The sequence below is a fragment of the Pan troglodytes genome, chromosome 8, assembly GCF_028858775.2.
Source record: "Pan troglodytes isolate AG18354 chromosome 8, NHGRI_mPanTro3-v2.0_pri, whole genome shotgun sequence".
In the NCBI taxonomy this organism is placed as follows: domain Eukaryota; kingdom Metazoa; phylum Chordata; class Mammalia; order Primates; family Hominidae; genus Pan; species Pan troglodytes.
The window spans coordinates 127,416,139-127,434,254 of record NC_072406.2 but is presented as its reverse complement, the minus strand read 5'-3'; the positions used below and the strand labels follow the sequence as shown (position 1 = coordinate 127,434,254).

Genomic DNA, 18,116 nt, shown 5'->3' with positions numbered 1-18,116 from the left:
TTTTCACGATATTGATTCTTCCTACCCATGAGCATGGAATGTTCTTCCATTTGTTTGTATCCTCTTTTATTTCCTTGAGCAGTGGTTTGTAGTTCTCCTTGAAGAGGTCCTTCACATCCCTTGTAAGTTGGATTCCTAGGTATTTTATTCTCTTTGAAGCAATTGTGAATGGGAGTTCACTCATGATTTGGCTCTCTTGTTTGTCTGTTGTTGGTGTATAGGAATGCTTGTGATTTTTGTACTTTGATTTTGTATCCTGAGACTTTGCTGAAGTTGCTTATCAGCTTAAGGAGATTTTGGGCTGAGACGATGGGGTTTTCTAGATAAACAATCATGTCATCTGCAAACAGGGACAATTTGACTTCCTCTTTTCCTAGTTGAATACCCTTTATTTCCTTCTCCTGCCTGATTGCCCTGGCCAGAACTTCCAACACTATGTTGAATAGGAGTGGTGAGAGAGGGCATCCCTGTCTTGTGCCAGTTTTCAAAGGGAATGCTTCCAGTTTTTGCCCATTCAGTATGATATTGGCTGTGGGTTTGTCATAGATAGCTCTTATTATTTTGAAATACATCCCAACAATACCTAATTTATTGAGAGTTTTTAGCATGAAGGGTTGTTGAATTTTGTCAAAGGATTTTTCTGCATCTATTGAGATAATCATGTGGTTTTTGTCTTTAAAAATTTAATTTAATTTAAAAAATAGTCCTTACAGGACTAAAATTTCAAAATCAAAAAATAGAAAAGATAATCATTAAAATATCTTAAGATGCATTATGGACACATTAAATCTGAACTATTCTCAACATAACATTCTTATTCATGCTTCCAAACAGCTGGGGAAATCTTAGGTTACATACAGAATCCTGGGTTTTCTGTACTGACAATGAGAAACTATTAATCCTCTAGTTCTGCTTATCTATTAGGTTTTAGCCTTTAATAATAAGTTCAAAAATGTCAAGTTCAGAATAACATTCTAATTCTCTTGGATTTCATTTCAGATATAAAAACATTAAATGAGGTAATATTGATTTTGTTTTTGTTCAAGAGTAGAAAGCAACATGCATTGCTAAATAATTAACAGAAAATTAATTAATATTTAGTAGGGACTCAAAAACTGACATATGCTAATTTTTCTCCTCTTTCTTATAGAAAATAATATACGAGAAACCTTATGCAGGCTATGCTATTGTTCCTAAAGTTATATGTAGTATAAGGACTTGTATGAAATATGGTTAATTGGAGCAATCCTATTTATTTTTGGCTTTTCAAAAGATCAAGTTGTAAAATATTCAATATGGTTTTTCAAATGGGTAAGAATATTAAAAAATCAATCTGTAAGAAATTGTCATCAAATTTTAAAAATGATTACCTTCCTTAATTGTTGAAGTGTTTAAATTGAACACATAAACTTACAAATACTGAAAAAAATACAGATTTGTGAGATAACACCTTATCCTCAAGTTGTGTATTATTCTATTTTTACTATATCAATTTAATTGAATTTTCATTTGAACCTTTATACATTTGGGACTAAATCTCCTATTATTTCTTTAAACACTGCCCTGGAATTCATTTTCACAAGTAGAATATCTGACTACCCAAAATATATCAATTACTAATAATGCCAATTATTAGCAAAGCTTTCTCAGAAACCATTAGTCAAAAATTATCTTAAAAAACATTTCCTCTCTTCAATTCGTGAATTTTAAACAATGATATCACAATATTATGACTGAAAAATACTGGAGAATATTGCAAAATCCTATTTGTTTCTCATTTCCAAAGAAAAGTTTCCCTTAATTTCTATTTACCAGTAAACCTCAAATGAACATTGAGGCAACTTTCTGAAGGCAACTAAAAGACCACTTCCAATACAAAGTTTTGTTGATACGTATAAAAATATTTTAAAGACTCAAATGTTAAATGAATAGACGTGTAGTAGAAAACGATAATGTAAATATATATAATTTATCCTGAAAAGTCATAAAGTTAAAGTCAAAAGCATACTAAAACCATTGCCAAGAAGCTGACACCTATGAAAGAGTAACACTCAGCTACTTTTAACTTGTATTTTGAACAAGAATGTCATTTTACTCCTAGTCCCTATTGTACTTCCTGGCATTTCTTCACTACTCTACAAATGTCTGTTGGTTAAAAACACGGGAAAAATTAAACATAATGAAGGAGTTCATTATTCACAAACAGTGGATCACTGCCAGGTAACTACTTCTTTCAGAAATACAAAGTCTCCTTGAGGCAATGTTCCATGCCCTTCTTCCCCACAACGACACACAGGGTGTATAATAAAAAACCTGTGGAGGCCGGGCGCAGTAGCTCACACCTGTAATCCCAGCATGTTGGGAGGCCAAGGTGGGCAGATTACTTGAAGTCAGGAGTTCAAGACCAGCCTGGCCAACATGGTGAAACCCTGTCTCTACTAAAAACACAAAAATCAGCCAGGCATGGGGCAGGCACCTGCAGTCCCAGCTACACAGGAGGCTGCAGCAGGAGGATTGCTTCAACCCAGAAGGCGGAGATTGCACTGGGCCAAGATTGTGCCACTGCACTCCAGCCTGGGTGACAGAGTGAGACCCTGTCTCAAAAAAACAAAAACCAACAAAAAACCCTGTGAAATAGAAATAACTGTTAGAGTAGTATTGGACATTATCAGCACAAATGATCTATACACAGCTTCAGGAAAGGCAAACATGACAACAGAACAGAGAAAGGAACTATAGAGGAGAAAAAATAGCAAACTAGACTATCTGCTCAAGGAACAAATGGTAGAAGTAGACAATGAAGCCTCTATAATAATCAAGAAAACAAAAGAAGCAAAAGATCAAAAACAAGAGAGACAATGGCAGACCTGAAGACCTGACTTATGCTTGCCTAGCTGACAATCCCACCAGCAGTATTTAGTTATCATTATTTGATTTGTCAGTGGTAGAATTTAATTCATACCTGTGTTAAAATAGTGAATTATGTTTCATTAACCTTCTCAAAAAAAATCAGTTACAACAATTTTTATATTTGCACTGTATAATTACAGTGTTCTCAAAAAACTTATTTCAAATAAATAAGTCTCAAGTAAAGGATATAAAAAGAAAAATAGCTAAATATTAGCAAACAAAAATACAAAAAACGCAAATAGAGTTAAGAAATATTAAGATATATCTAGAAGTTCCAGCAACTATTTTAATATTTGCAACGAGTAAAGAGAAGAAAACATGTATTTTAAGACATTACAGAACATTTTTAGCAGATGAAGAAACAAACTACTCTTCAGATTTAAAGAGCCAATGAGAAAATCTAAAAAATCTAAAAATCCTTTTCTTCAATGAGAAACTGTAAAAAAAATTAATTTTAAAGATCCACATCAATCACTGAAAAACTGAATTAAAACAATGAAAAATTTTAGAATGCCAACAAGAAAGAAAAAAATCTTAAAAGCTCCCAAAGTGGGGATAAAAAAGATGTTCCACAAAGGAATGAAAATTAGATTGGCATTGGAATTCTTATCCACAACACTGAATGCTAAAGAGGTTCCAAGGAAAAAATTATTTAGAATACCACATTTAGCCATTTTATCATTCAAGTGAAAATGAAAAGTACACTTTTAGACATGCAAAGACTCAAAAGTTTATGTCACAGTTTATTTGAAAGAAATTACTAAAGATTATTTACCAATGGTTAAAATGGTAAAATTTATGTTATGTGTGTTATACCACCAAAAAAAATTGTAAAAAAACAAAAAAGTAGAACAAATGAGAAGGAATGGGATATAAGAAAAATTTGTGACAACATAAGCTTAATTCTAAATAATTTTTAGAAAGTTGTTAAGAGTATAAGAGCTTAGACTTTCACAAACCAGTTTTTCCCTACTTTCTAGCCTCTTTTATTGTGAAATATAACACATATACAATTACATAAAGAAAATATAAGATTAATAAATTCCTATAAACACACACTCTGGACCTGCACAAAGCCTAGAAGTGGAGCATTGCCTCTCTTGTTTCATTTCCTAATCAGCACCCCTAAACTTCTCCCAGCAACATCCTCTAGCTGACATTTTTGAGAATACACGTTTGCCTTACTCTATAGTTTTACCACCTAAATACGCATTTCTAAACAATACAGTGCAGTTTTGACTATTTTTTAACTTTATACCTAAATGTAATCAGACAGTATGTAATCTTTCATGTCTAGCTTCTTTCATTGAACAATAATGTTTGTCAAGAGACAAGCATGACTATTGAGGCAGGAGAAGGTGCGCATTGTCTCATTCCCCACAAGTCTTCAACTCTTGTATTCAACTCTCCTGGGCAGCTGGCCCCTAGTTTTGAAATGTTTTGCTATGCAAAAAGGCCATTTTATGCCTGCAACCACCACACTGCCGCACACTTCATCAGGTACAACACCCCCATTCCTTACCACAATCCCTAAAAAGGGATATCAACAGGGAGCTCAACTCATAATACATCCAACCATGTCCATCCCAGGCATACCTCTCCACTTCATGCCAAGAGCTTGAAGGAACAAATGAACACAACAGCTGCAGCTGGGATTCTAGCCTGCACTGTGTTACTGTTTTGCCTTAGCTCTTCAAGTAACAGTGGTGCCCACTATGGACCAAATACATATTTGACTGGACCACTGAGAGTGATGAAAGGCCTAGAAAGTCAGTAAGTCTCTACGTGCATTGCCTTACGCAGTGGCTACCTCTAAATGGGAAGATGACTCATCTGAGCAAGAAGGACTAATATCAACTGGGTGACCATGTTGTCCAAGGGCCATACACTTACAGGCTTCAACATAGTAGATTTACCACCAACAGGGATCTCAGAATTATGAAGTTACTGTGATAGAAGTTATTAAGAAATTATTTTAGGCAGATAGAGAAAAAAGGGGTCCTTGGAAAGTTTTCATTTCTTTTTAAAACACCTCCAAAAGTGTTTCTTGCCTAACAGAAAAGTCCCAGCTCTTAGAGCCAAGCCAGCAACCTTTAGTATGCATATGCAAGCCATTAGAAACTGGGTCCACTCAACATGGCGATTCCCACCTTTGTCCTCTTGCCCTTGCCCCACATGTATTTGGGAACATGGCCGCCCCACATATCCCCATCATGGTGCCCTGCATTTGCATATTAAAAGGCTAGGGTGGGAAGGCCAGTTTTTTTCCGAGGGCTACCTGAATGAATGCCTGGTCAAACCAATCCCCTAAGCTCTATGCAAATCAGACACCCCCTCCTCCAGCCTCTACATATACCTGCCTGGTATGCACCACACTTGGGGTTTCCTCTTTCGGCTGTGGAGTCCCCATCCCTCTGTCTCTGTAAGAGCGAACCTTCTGCCTTTTCTTTTCTTTCTTGCCTATTAAACTCTCTGCTCCTTAAAACCACTCCACGTGTGTCCGTATTGTTTAATCTAATTCAACGTGAGACAAGAGCCCTGGTGTTCCTCCACTCATGGGAGCCATATCATTACTATAATTGCTAACTAGAATGGGTTGCCTCTCAGAGGAAAAACAAGAAAGCTCAAAAGGAGGGAAGGAAGAGTGGATGGGCAGAAAATAAATATTGCTGCTGGGATAGTTGTTTGTATTTTCATCAGTCAGGCTGCCAGTGGCTGCTCCTATGGAGGGACTGCAAGAAAGTCAATGATCTAATAAGAAAGTCCTGAAGATACTTATGAATGTTATAGAAACAAGCTGTGTTATGGCCTACACTCCTAGGAAAACTCCAAGTGGCTGTTTCCTGGAGAGAAAGGGTCAGAGGGAAACCAGTGGACTGATGCAAAAACCTAAAATGGACCTTTGACCTTTAAAAGTTTCAAATATGACAAAAGAAGAGAGATGATGATAGTGGAGAACTTAGGGCTGTTAGGAGAAAGGAATTAGAATCGGGATAAAGATCCCCTGGAGAGAATTCCTGTATAGAGAGGGAAACTGTTGCTTTCCCTATCTCATTGAATACATTTCAACCACAACATATTCCTGAGTTTAATAGATACATCAGACTCCAAGTGGCTGTTATTTTGTCTCCTTTGACTGAACTGTAACTACAGTTTCTTTGGAACCTGGATCAAACACACCAACATGTTAATTAGATTCAGTCATTTCAAATCCTGTTTACTGCAGGTTAAAGTATTGGAAGAAAAAAAAAATCCAAGGAGTCTTGCTCCTTTTTTCTTTGTGAGCTTCCTGGATACTCAGATGTTGAGAAGAAGGGAACTGAAAAAGAAGCAAAAGAACTTCTGATTTTATTTGTCTGTTTGGACTTTACCAAGTAACTGATATTTTGCTTTGTTCAAATCAAAACATCCTCAACGGACACAAACTTGGATACTGGCCGGGCGCGGTGGCTCACACTTGTAATCCCAGCACTTTGGGAGGCCGAGCTGGGTGGATCATGAGGTCAGGAGTTCGAGATCAGCCTGGCCAACAGTGAAACCCCATCTCTAAAAAAAGTACAAAAATTAGCTGGGCATGGTGGCACATGCCTGTTGTCCCAGCTACTTGGGAGGCTAAGGCAAGAGAATCACTTGAACCAGGGAGGTGGAGGTTGCAGTGAGCTGAAATTAGGCCACTGCACTCCAGCCTGGGCCACAGAGTGAGACTCCATCTCAAAAAAAAAAAAAAAAAAAAAAAACCTGGATACCAACTTTATCTCAGGTGATTCTGCAGCTTTCTATGGTGGTAGAATGGTAACTACTGGGCCCCTGAAAAGTATATTATTTTTTAAAAAAGGACATAAAGTCTGGATTAATTACAAGAGGGACAGATACCAATGAGTGGGATATGAATGAATGCAACCAACATTGAGAAACAGGTCATGAGAGCAGCAGGAGTAAGTAAAACTTTCTACTTTTTTGTTCCAAATCTGAACATACCAATTAATTCAGGTAAAAAGGCATATTTTTGATGAGTGTCAGTGTCAAAGAGTGGATTGTGGAAAGATAAACCATATTCTCTGCTATGAAGACGCTAGCTAAGATTGGCACTTTTTTCTCCCAAGCAGAAAGAGTTTCACATGGTCTTAAGTTCCTACAAGGCTAACAAGTGCTCCCAGTAGCATTATGCAATTCCCTTGGCAGCTATATTCTGATGCCATTTGTGTTTGTAAGCAAGGCCACTCTCACCACATAGTACCCAGTATTAAATATTCATTCAGGTGCAGCCTTATCCTATAGTCCTTAGAAAACATGAGAGATCAGCAAGGGGCAAAATCTTTCTCCTGAAGTATAACTCATAGCAAGCTCAGTACTGCCCTGCTGACATAACTCTATGTGGTTTCAAGACTGTGCATTCTACACTTGTAGCAGATATACCAACATTGATAAAATATTCTTGCCCCAAAATGCTTTCCTGAATCTAATCATGAGGGAAAAATTAGACAAATCCAAATTGAGAAACCTCCAAAACAATTGGTATAGGTTATTCAAAAATATCAAAGTCATATAAGGAAAAGATATGGGAATTGCACTAGATTAAAAGATACTAAAAAGGCTCACCAAAGCAATCTGTGATGTTTGAGGTGAACACTCTCATGAAGTGTTATACTGTCTGCGACATACACACAGTTCAGGGAAAAGAGGCTGTACATATGTGGCAATATGTTAATATTTAGGGTAAGATACTTAGTGGCATGCAAAATGATGATATAATAAAAATCAGAGGTTAACAGTACCAGTTGGTTTCAAAAGTAGCCGTAACAATATTTTTTCTCATTTTTTGAAACTTCTTCAAATATTTAATTCTTCTTTACATCACAGAAAAGTAATTTACGTTGCTCTGAAGTGAAAAGTCACTCTAGATAAATACTTACGGGAGCAGGTGGCAGTTTGCCACTCTAGACATTGTCCATATGGAAAAGAGATGATATAGGCATTAGAGTCAACACATCGTTTCGTACTGCTGCACCACATACACTCCATGCCATTGCTTGTACAGTTGGAACATGATGTCCTCAGAGAGCATGGCTTTTTGCACGGCCTCGCATTTTGATTTGGACTAACTGGAATAAATAAACAAATACAATAATTTCATTTTTAACTTCATGTTAACACAATTGTATGGGTTTTCTTTGCTTTGCTGTTCAGGGCATGTTTCAATTAAGCCAACTGTGGCATTATAATATGATGAGGTAGATAAAAACAAAGATGATATATCAATACTTCTTAAAATTTTTATTAAATTTGAAAATGTATAACTCATTTGAAATTTGTAATTCTTTACAAAGTATATAAAGTTGTATAATTTTAAGTATTATAAGCAGTAATGTAATCTATGACCTAGTTTGTATACCAGCACTGTTTATTTTCCCAGCCACAATTTTTCCCCAGCCACAATGTTTTCCATAGCATTCCACATCTTACAAAGTAAATGTCCCGTAAGTGAACATGTCTTTGATATAAACAAAGAATAAAAATACAGCTTATCATAAAATATTACACAAGATACACAAGATGCAATATTTATCACAGCCTTTAAGATGGCCATTATTTAAAAATAATAGGAAATAAATATTGGCAAGGATGGAGAGAAATTGAAACCTTTGTGCACTGCTGGTGGGAATGTGAAAAACAGAATTGCCACATTATTTTGTAATTCTGCTTCTGGCTATATATATATACCCCAAAGAAGTGAAAGCAAGAAGCTGAACAGGTATTCATACACCCACATTTATAGCAGCATTACTCACAATAGCAAAAAGGTAGAAGCAACGCAGTATCCATTGATAAATGAATGGATGAACAAAATGTAGTATTTACATATAATGTAATATTGGTCAACCTTAAAAAGGAAGGAAATTCTCATATATCCTACAACTTGGTTAAACCCTAAAGACATTATGCTAAGGGAATAAGCCAGTCACAAAGCACATATACTGTATGATTCCACCATATGAGTTACCTGAAGTAGTAAATTCATAGAGACAGAAAGTAGAACAGTAGTTGCTAGGGATTGTAGGGGGTGGGGTGGAGGAAATGGAGAGTTATTGTTTAATGGGTACAGATTTTTAGTTTTGCAAAATGAAAAAGTTCTGGAGATAAATGGTGATGATGTTTGCACAACAGTGTCAAAGTATTTAATGCCACTGAATTGGCATTAAGATACATTTACAACGGTTAAAATGGTAAATTTTAAGTACATTTTACCATGATAAAAATATAAGATTTAAAAGAAAAGAACTCAATATTCCTTTCTTACTTAACAAAAATCCATTTCAGAAGATGTAACAAAAATGTTTCTTTTTACTTGATAACTGAAATATGTCTACAAGAGTAAAAGGAGTCCCAATTAGCCATTAACCTTAAAAGCAAATCTTCTTCCCAAACACTATCATGATAAAAGTAAAAGACATTAATGAATTAAGAATAGATTATTGTTATATTATAAGTAACTACAACCATATGTTCATAATCTCACTATTTGAACCAACAAAGTTTGCATAAAATAATAATATTATGTTATTTTCACAAGTTAATGCTGAGATCACTAATAGTAAGTGGGGAAGAATGTGTATAAAAATAAAATTTACATAAATATCATAGAATCAGACTACACCCTAGAAGGAAGGAATGAGAAGATGGGTGGGAAACATACTTTTAAAGGAATGCTAATTTACTGGACTACTTACCAACAGGTTTTTCACAGACAAGGCCATTTGCCATAGATGTACAAGGATTAGCTTTTAAGCCTGCCACTGCAGCCCTTTCCAGATATGCACAAAACCCAGAATCATTGGGTTCGCCAGGAAGCCACTGTAGTGTTGTGTTTGTAAAAGGAGACATGTCTTCCCATCCCCAATAGGATATATTGATCTTGCGCAAGCCTACCCAAGGTGATACTTTCTGTAAACAACAGGAAAAGGGGCATTCAAAGAAAGTTAGATGTAAAAATATGGCATATTCCTTAGCAAATAGTTCATTATCATTAAAAATTATATTTGAAAATATATAAAACTGCCTTTCTAATGAGTTTTAGTACTAAGAATAATTAACAATTATAGCATATTTTGGAGAATGATGTAGAATAGAACACTGTTTTTAAAACACAGGTTTTATATTTAGCTACATGATTGGAATAATTTATTTAGCCTTCATGAACCTCAGTTTACTCTTCTATAAAGTGGAGATATAATTATCTATCTGATAAGGCAGGATTATTTAAAAACTTAACATATTGTTATTGCTGCTGCTGCTTCTATTACTATTACTACTATCAATGTAATCAGTTATAGGATTAAGACTCTAAAGATAAATTGCCATTATCTGCATTGTGAAACTAGAAAATAAAATCAACAAACAATATATAGAGTCTGAGTGAAGACTTCATAACAAGACCTAGCAAAAAGACTTACAGAAGAATAACTGCCTCTCTCTTAGCTCAGACGTCTACAAATAAATCTGGACTTCTATATGATTTTTGGATAAATTTATGTCATATAATTTTATTAACAAAAAACAACAAAAGTAATAAAATCTGATGCTCGTGCCTAAAATTTAACTAAGATTGACAAATACTACATAACTATTCTTAATGCTGTAATATTTCAAAATTAACTTGAAATAAAAATCTTTACCATATTTATAACCTTAATAATTACTCAATTTTAAAATGTTCTTCTTATATTTAAAAATGATATATTTATGATCCAAGTTACTAATCTTTACAATTTTTTTATATTATAAACATCTCTATTTTAATATATATGATAATAGATTTATTTTCCAAAATACTAAGCTACCAATATTATATTACAATGTGAAATGATGTCAAAACTCCACATTGTTCTTTTTTTTTTAAACATTATGGAGTACCAGGATAGAGAAAAATGTTTCTCCACCTTAGACATTAACAACATAGAAATAAGATATTTATATCCAGTATTTATTCTAATTATGATGTGCATATGGTCCTAGAGATCTTAAAAGATAGCCACACCTAGAAATGTGTGCAGAGTACAAATACAATAAATTGCACATAGTAAACACTCAACAAATGTTTCTTGGATAAAATTTAAATATCTTATAAATTCTTGTTATGACAATAGATCTCATATTGCCCAAGTACTGTACACATAGTAGGTAATCAGTAAATTTTGCTAAACAAAATTCATTAGAATAAAAATTGTTATCTTCCATCATCAGCACAGTGCCTAAAACAAAGATGGTACTTAATAAATAATGTTTCTAATTATAAAAATACACATGCTGCTTCACATTGTGATCAGCATATATTTCATATATTATTCTGAAAAATATTTTAATAAGCAAAAACCTAAAACATTCTTACAGCTCTTGATAATAACAGCAGGAGTCAATTCAACATAGATATTTCAGATGAACAACTGTGTTTCACATGACAGCAATTCTGCCTATATCCCTGAACTATCTATAGTCAAGACAAGTCATTTAAAATGAAATATTACTCCCTAACTCATCGTGATAAAAATCTGAGAGGAAGAGGAGGAAAACAGAAAAATGAAGCTGCTGATAAAACATTTAAAGTAACTATTACTCAGTAAATGAACTGGACAGGCAGTTCATTATCTTATGTAAGATAAATAACTATATTATGAAAATTTACTGCAGCACGCCATAAATCACTGTAACATTTCATTAGCCATTTCCGATAAGTAAATGATCATTTGACCCAAGATATCTCTATAAAGTGCATGAATTTGTCAATCTTTATTTGCCAAAAAAGGGTTATCTTCAGTTTATACAACTGTAATGACTCAGAATTCATTTTATATAAAGATATGCATAATTGAATGTCACCTTGCAGAAGTCTCCACCTTTGAAATCTTGCTGAAGTTCAGCTTTCTGATAAACCAAAACATTCTTCATTTACAGGGCATGCTAGTTAGCATCATATTCCTTAGCAAATGGAACTTTTGAATGTGTGATGAACTTATCAAGTCTAAGTTCATCACACATTCAAAATAATTATTAGTTCAATCATTATTATTTATAATAATAGGGAAGAAAAAGTGAACACTAACATAACAATCTTGAAATATGCAATCTCAAAAAAGCACACTTCAAGGTTATATTGTAAGAACTAAAAATAATATATCTTAAGCAAGAAAGAAAACAACAGAGTTCTAATATCAAATATCAGTACTTTCTAAATATCAGGGAATTTGAATCTGCCAATAATAAGCTCTGCATAAGTGGTAGTGAGAACTAATTTTCACATGTTCATTGGTAATTGTCCCTTTTTATTTTTTTTTAAGACAGAGTCTCACTCTGTCGTCCAGGCTGGAGTGCACTGGCGCGATCTCGATCTTGGCTCACTGCAAGTTCCACCTCCTGGGTTCACGCCATTCTCCTGCCTCGGCCTCCTGAGTAGCTGGGACTACAGGCACCCGCCACCATGCCCAGCTAATTTTTTTGTATTTTTTTTAGTAGACACGGGGTTTCATCGTGTTAGCCAGGATGGTCTCGAACTCCTGACCTCGTGATCCGCCTGCCTCAGCCTCCCAAAGTGCTGGGATTACAGGCGTCAGCCACCACGCCTGGACGGTAATTGTCCCTTATTTTTTGTAGTAAAAGAAATAAAGCTCCTGGCATCACAAGAATATAAACAGATTTTAACTTATGTTGTTTGTCCCATATGCTAAAAATAATACTTTACAAATACACCTTGTCACATTCTTCAAAAATATTATAAAACTGATAGGTCTCTCCTACATGCTACCTCATATACCCTCTAGCCATTAAGCTAGTAGCTCTCAAGACAAGTTAAGAGAAAAGACTTAGGCATTTCTCTGGCCTCTTTACCAATATTTTCATGTGCTGGCCAACTCCAAATCCTGTAAGACATAGCTAGGGCACTCCTCCAGGAAATTATTCTTAGGTCCACATTACTCGTTAGATGCCTACCCTTTATCTTCATATAGCACCCTGTGTGCATCTATCATTGCAATTATCACATTTCAGTAGAATTGTGTTTGTTTCTCTCCCCACTAAGCTCTTTGAGAACAGCAATTATCTTTTGATCTCTGTAATCTCAGAAAGCAGTAGATTGCCAAGTACACTGAAAGTAATAAATGTATGCCAAATGAATAACTACTGGTCTATCCTTCACAGAAAAATAGCTACAGTTCACAGAAAAGTAGTTTCCTGAATCAACTGTTCATATAAATATGATTAGTATAGTTTTTCTTTACCCTATTAATCCCAGACATAAAAAAAAAACTTAAGGCCAAGAAGTACCATATTGCAATATCCACTTCAAAATATTTTAATATTTATAAAAGCCAAAGGATATAATTAATTCATCAGTTTTATTAATGGGGAAGAGGGCTTTGGCTGTACAGACAGAAACTGGGGGCAGAAATTAGATTATCCATTATTGATACTCATGAGAAATATACATGCTAATATTAATATATTTCATCACAAAAATTAGGGTTGGCAGTAACAGTGGACTGAGTGTCCATACAAAAATTTCAGGAGTGATGTCAGCAAGATGTCTGACTAGAGACACCTGGTGCTCATCCCTACCATAAGAGAGGATTGAGACAATGAATAAAGAGCTACGCTTTGACTGGAGTGTCGAAGGGAGAGTGTTGGAGTGCAGTGGGGGAGTGGAGATGCACCTATGGTGAATGGAAGTCCAGAAAGGCAGCGTGGAGGCACCCAGCCTTTGCCCTGTCTTCTCCACCTGGATTGGATCTGTTTAGGATCAGCAGTGACTTTGTGTTATAGGGAATAGGTAAGGAGAAGATCCCCAACAGCCCCCATTGCTACCAAAAACACCTATAATCCTTACTACAGAAGAATCCCACAGTCCTTATAAGCTCTGAGCCCAGTTTAGAAGCTGCCAGGAATTCCCTCAGCTGCATTGCCCTCAATTAAGAATACAAGGTGTGCACTTCTCATTCCCTACTCAAGCCCTTGAGCCAAGATGCTGCAGCATGGTGCCATGTTGAGACCAGAGCCACCTCTGGAGTGTACCTTGCTCAAGTGTCCAGTAGCCTCTGCATTTCTCCAGTACTGCAGTTCATTTTCGTTCCACCAAGCCCACACAGGCGGCTGAATGCCACAACCCCAGCTGAATGGAGCCTAGGTCCAGGATTGGCTGTGACTCTGGTCCTACACAGCAGGGAAACCAATCCCCACCACTGCACTTCTGAGCCAAAGGAATGTTCTGGCAGTCCCACACAGGACAATGTGGTCCTTGAGCCAGCCGAGCCAGTCAAACCATTGCATGCCCTCCCCAAAGCAGGAGAGGCCCTTGAGACTCTGTGCAGCTAATACGCCCCTAGGCCAGAGGAGCGGCTACATGCCTGCACTCAGGGCCTGAGAAACAGCCACATTGCAACCTCTCCAGGCAGGCCCTTGGCCTGCCTAAAAGCCTTGCACTGGCAATCAGGGCCTAGAAACAGTTCCACAGGCTGCCACTGTTGGGCATGCCTCCATGCAATACAAGCAGCCATGAGTCCACATCCAGCACCTGAGAAACACCTCTACAGGCCACCCCTGGCAGGCACACCCACAGGCTCACCAGAAAGCCATATAAGCATATCCTGGGCCTGAGACACGACCCCATGAGGCACTCCCAGCAGATATTCCCCCAAGCCAGCCGAGCAGCAATGCACCTGCATCCTGGGATTAAGAAATAGCCCTGTGGGTTGTTCCTGGCAAGCAAGCCCCCAGGACAGCCAAGCAGCCTTCAACTTGTCTCCTGGGCCTGAAAAACAGTCCCAAAGGCCAACCCTGGAAAAAATCTTTCCAGGCCAACTGAGCAGCTATACACTCACATCTTAAGCTTGAAAACCAATCTCATAGGTTGTTCCTGACAGGCAAGCCCCCAGGTCAGCCAAGTGACTGCATGCCTATGCTCCAAGAGTGACAGTCCTATGGCCTCAACCCCAACAAGCCAGAATGCAAGTTGCCCTACCCACTGTGTGTACTCACATGCCCGTAATCTGAGAAACAGCAAGGTGAGCACACTCTCCAACAAAGCCACATCACCACTGCTACAAACTCTCTTTGCAAAGGCTACCAAGACACTTGAAAATGTCACTACTATGTCACTAATGTGGATTATAGCTGAAGAAACTACATGGAGACTACACTACTTCATCTACCTAGAACCAATACCAATACACCCCATTGAACTAATACCCCAAGACCCATTCATACTAATAATTCTTTCCATACAAAACCTACTCCATAAAATTGGAAGAATTTTATGTAGGAATTCCTACATAAAATGTAGGAATACATCAAACATGAAAAAGCAAAGAAAACATGATATCCCCAAAAGAAAACAATATTTCTCCACTAATAGAACCCAACATAAGTAAACATATGAAATATCAGAAAGAAAATTCAAAATAATCTTAAGGAACTTCAGTGAGATATAGGAGAATACAGATAGACAATTAAACAAAATAAGAAAAACAATTCATAATTTGAAAGAAAAATTCAACAACAGAGATATCAGAAAAAAAGAACAAAATAAATCCTAGATCTGAAGAATTCAATGAATAAAACTTTAAAAATGCAACAGAGAGCTTCAACCACAGACTTGACTAAGCAGAAAAAATAATTACTCTTTCTTCTTTTTTAACAGAGATGGGATCTTGCTATGTTGCCTAGGCTAGCCTCGATCTCCTGGACTTACAAGCGATCCTCCTACTTCAGTGTCCCAAGTAGCTAGGACTACAGGTTCACACCACCATGCCCAGCTAGAAGAATCACTGGACTTAAAAGCAAATAACACAGGTAACAAAAATAAAATAGAATACGGAGTGAGGAAGGCCTACAACATTTACAAGAAACATTTAGTGAAAACCTATTTGTATTATAGGAACTACAAAAGAGAACAGAAGGGGACAGGTGTCTAGAAATATTTAATAAATCACTTGAAAACTTCCCAAGTCTTCAGAAAGAAATGGACATCCAGGTCGAAGAAGCTTAAAGAACACCAAATAGATTCAGCCTATACAGGTCCTCTACAATGCACACAATACTCAAATCATCAACGATCAAACAGAAAGAATTCTAAAAGCAGCAACAGAAAAGCATAAAGTCAGATATAGGAAAATCCCCATTTCAGCAATAGTGAATTTCTTAGCAGAAACCATAAAGGCCAAGAGGAATGGAATGATATATTCAAACTATTGAGAAGAAAACAAAAAAAACTGTCAACCACAAATATTATACCCAGAAAAGCTATCCTTCAGAAATTAAGGAGAAATAATATCTTCTACAGACAAAACCTAATGAAATTAATCACCAATAGACTAGCCTTACAATAAATGCTCAAAGGAGCCTAACATCTAGAACGGAAAAGATGATAACCACCATCATGAACACATACAAAATTATAAAACTCACTGGTAGAGCCAACACACTAAGGAGAAAGAGAAAGAAATAAAACCATATCACTACAAAAAGCCATGTAACTACAAAAATAAATAATAAGAGAGGAAGAAAGGAACAAAGGATAGAAAGGATATACAAAGGAAGAAAATATGTATGAAAACCAGAAAACAACCAATAAATTGATAGGAATAATTCTCACCCTCCAATAATAACCTTGAAAGTAAATGAATTCCCTTACTTAAGAGATATAGACTGTCTGAGGGTATTTTTTTTAAAAATAACTAACAATATGCTGCCTACGAGAAACTTACCTCACCTGGAAAGACATATATAGACTAAAAGTGAAGGGATGAAAAAAGATATTCCATGCAAACAGAAAGCAAAAGTGAACAGGAGTAGCTACACTTATATCAGACAAAGCAGACTTTAACTCAAAAGCTGTAAAAGAGATAAAGAAGCATATTATACAATAAGAAAGGGATTAATTCAGTAAGAGACTATAAATTGTAAATATACATGCACCCAATGTTGGAGCACTTAGATACATAAGGAAAATATTATTAGATATAAAAAGAGAAATATGCCCCAAAACAATAATACTTGGAGACTTCAACACCATGCTCTCAGCATTGGACAGATGATCTAGACAGAAAATCACCAAAGAAACATCAGATTTAAACTGCAGCATAAACCAAATGGATCTAACAGACATTTACAGAACACTGTACTGAAGAATACACATACTTTTCATCAGCATGTGGAACATTCTCCAGGAATGACCATATATGGTAGGACACAAAACAAATATCAACAAATTTTTAAAAATCAAAATCATACCAAGTATCTTACATGACCACAATGGAATAAAACTAGACATTAGTAAAAAGAGGAACATTCAAAACAATGTGAATAAATGGAAATTAAACAATATAGTCCTCAACACTGGGTGAAGAAAGAAATTAAGAATGAAATTTAAAAATTACTTGAGACTGCTGAAAACAGAAACACAACATACCAAAGCCTATAGAATATAGCAAAAGGAGTACTGAAAGGGAAGTTTATAGTAATAAACATCTACATCAAAAAAAACAAACAGAATGATTTCAAATAAACACCCTAATGCTGCATCACAAAGAATTAGCAAAGTAAGAAAAAAACAAATCCAAAATTAGAAGAAGGAAAAAAATAAAGATCATGGCAATCATGATCTTTATTGAAATGAAATCAGGACTAAAATAATACAGAAGATCAATAACACAAAATGTCGGTCTTGTTCAAAAAATAAAGAAAACTGATAAACCATTTGCTAGACTAAACAAGAAAGAGAGAGGACCCAGATAAATAAAATCAGAAGTGAAAATTCAGGAGACATTAAAATAACACAGAAACATAAAGCGTCATTAGAGACTACTATAAACAACTATATTCCAAGAAATTGAAAACTTACAGGAAATGAATAAATTTCTGTACACATGCAACCTAGAAATTGAACCAAAAAGAAAGAGAAAAGTTGAAAATACCAACAAAATTCATGATTTTGAATGAATGATGAAAAGTCTCACAACAAAGAAAAGTCCAGGACCAGATGGCTTCACTGCTGAATTCTACCAAACCTTTCAAAAATAATTAAAACCAATTCTTCTCAAATAATTTCAAAGAACTGAAGGAGAGGGGATTTTCTTAACTCATTCTATGAGGTCAGCATAACACTGATACCAAAACCAGACAAGGACATTAAAAAAAAAAAAAAAAAAAAACCTAGAGGCCAA

At 35.7% G+C, this 18,116-nt stretch overlaps 1 protein-coding gene across 11 annotated transcripts in view; it reads right to left on the bottom strand.

The window, feature by feature from the left end:
* The window catches only part of ATRNL1 (attractin like 1), an 853,639-nt gene that overhangs the window by 637,175 nt on the left and 198,348 nt on the right, over window positions 1-18,116 (bottom strand). For all 11 annotated transcript variants that reach the window (XR_010147020.1, XM_016919435.4, XM_016919433.4 and 8 more), the window contains exons 16-17: window positions 9,639-9,852; window positions 7,824-8,012 (exon numbers count right to left, since the gene is read on the bottom strand). Coding sequence is in view for 10 of the 11 variants with exons in the window: in XM_016919435.4 (XP_016774924.3) it covers window positions 7,824-8,012; window positions 9,639-9,852 (403 nt within the window). In the remaining variant the exon portion in view is untranslated. The remainder of the gene's footprint in view (window positions 1-7,823; window positions 8,013-9,638; window positions 9,853-18,116) is intronic.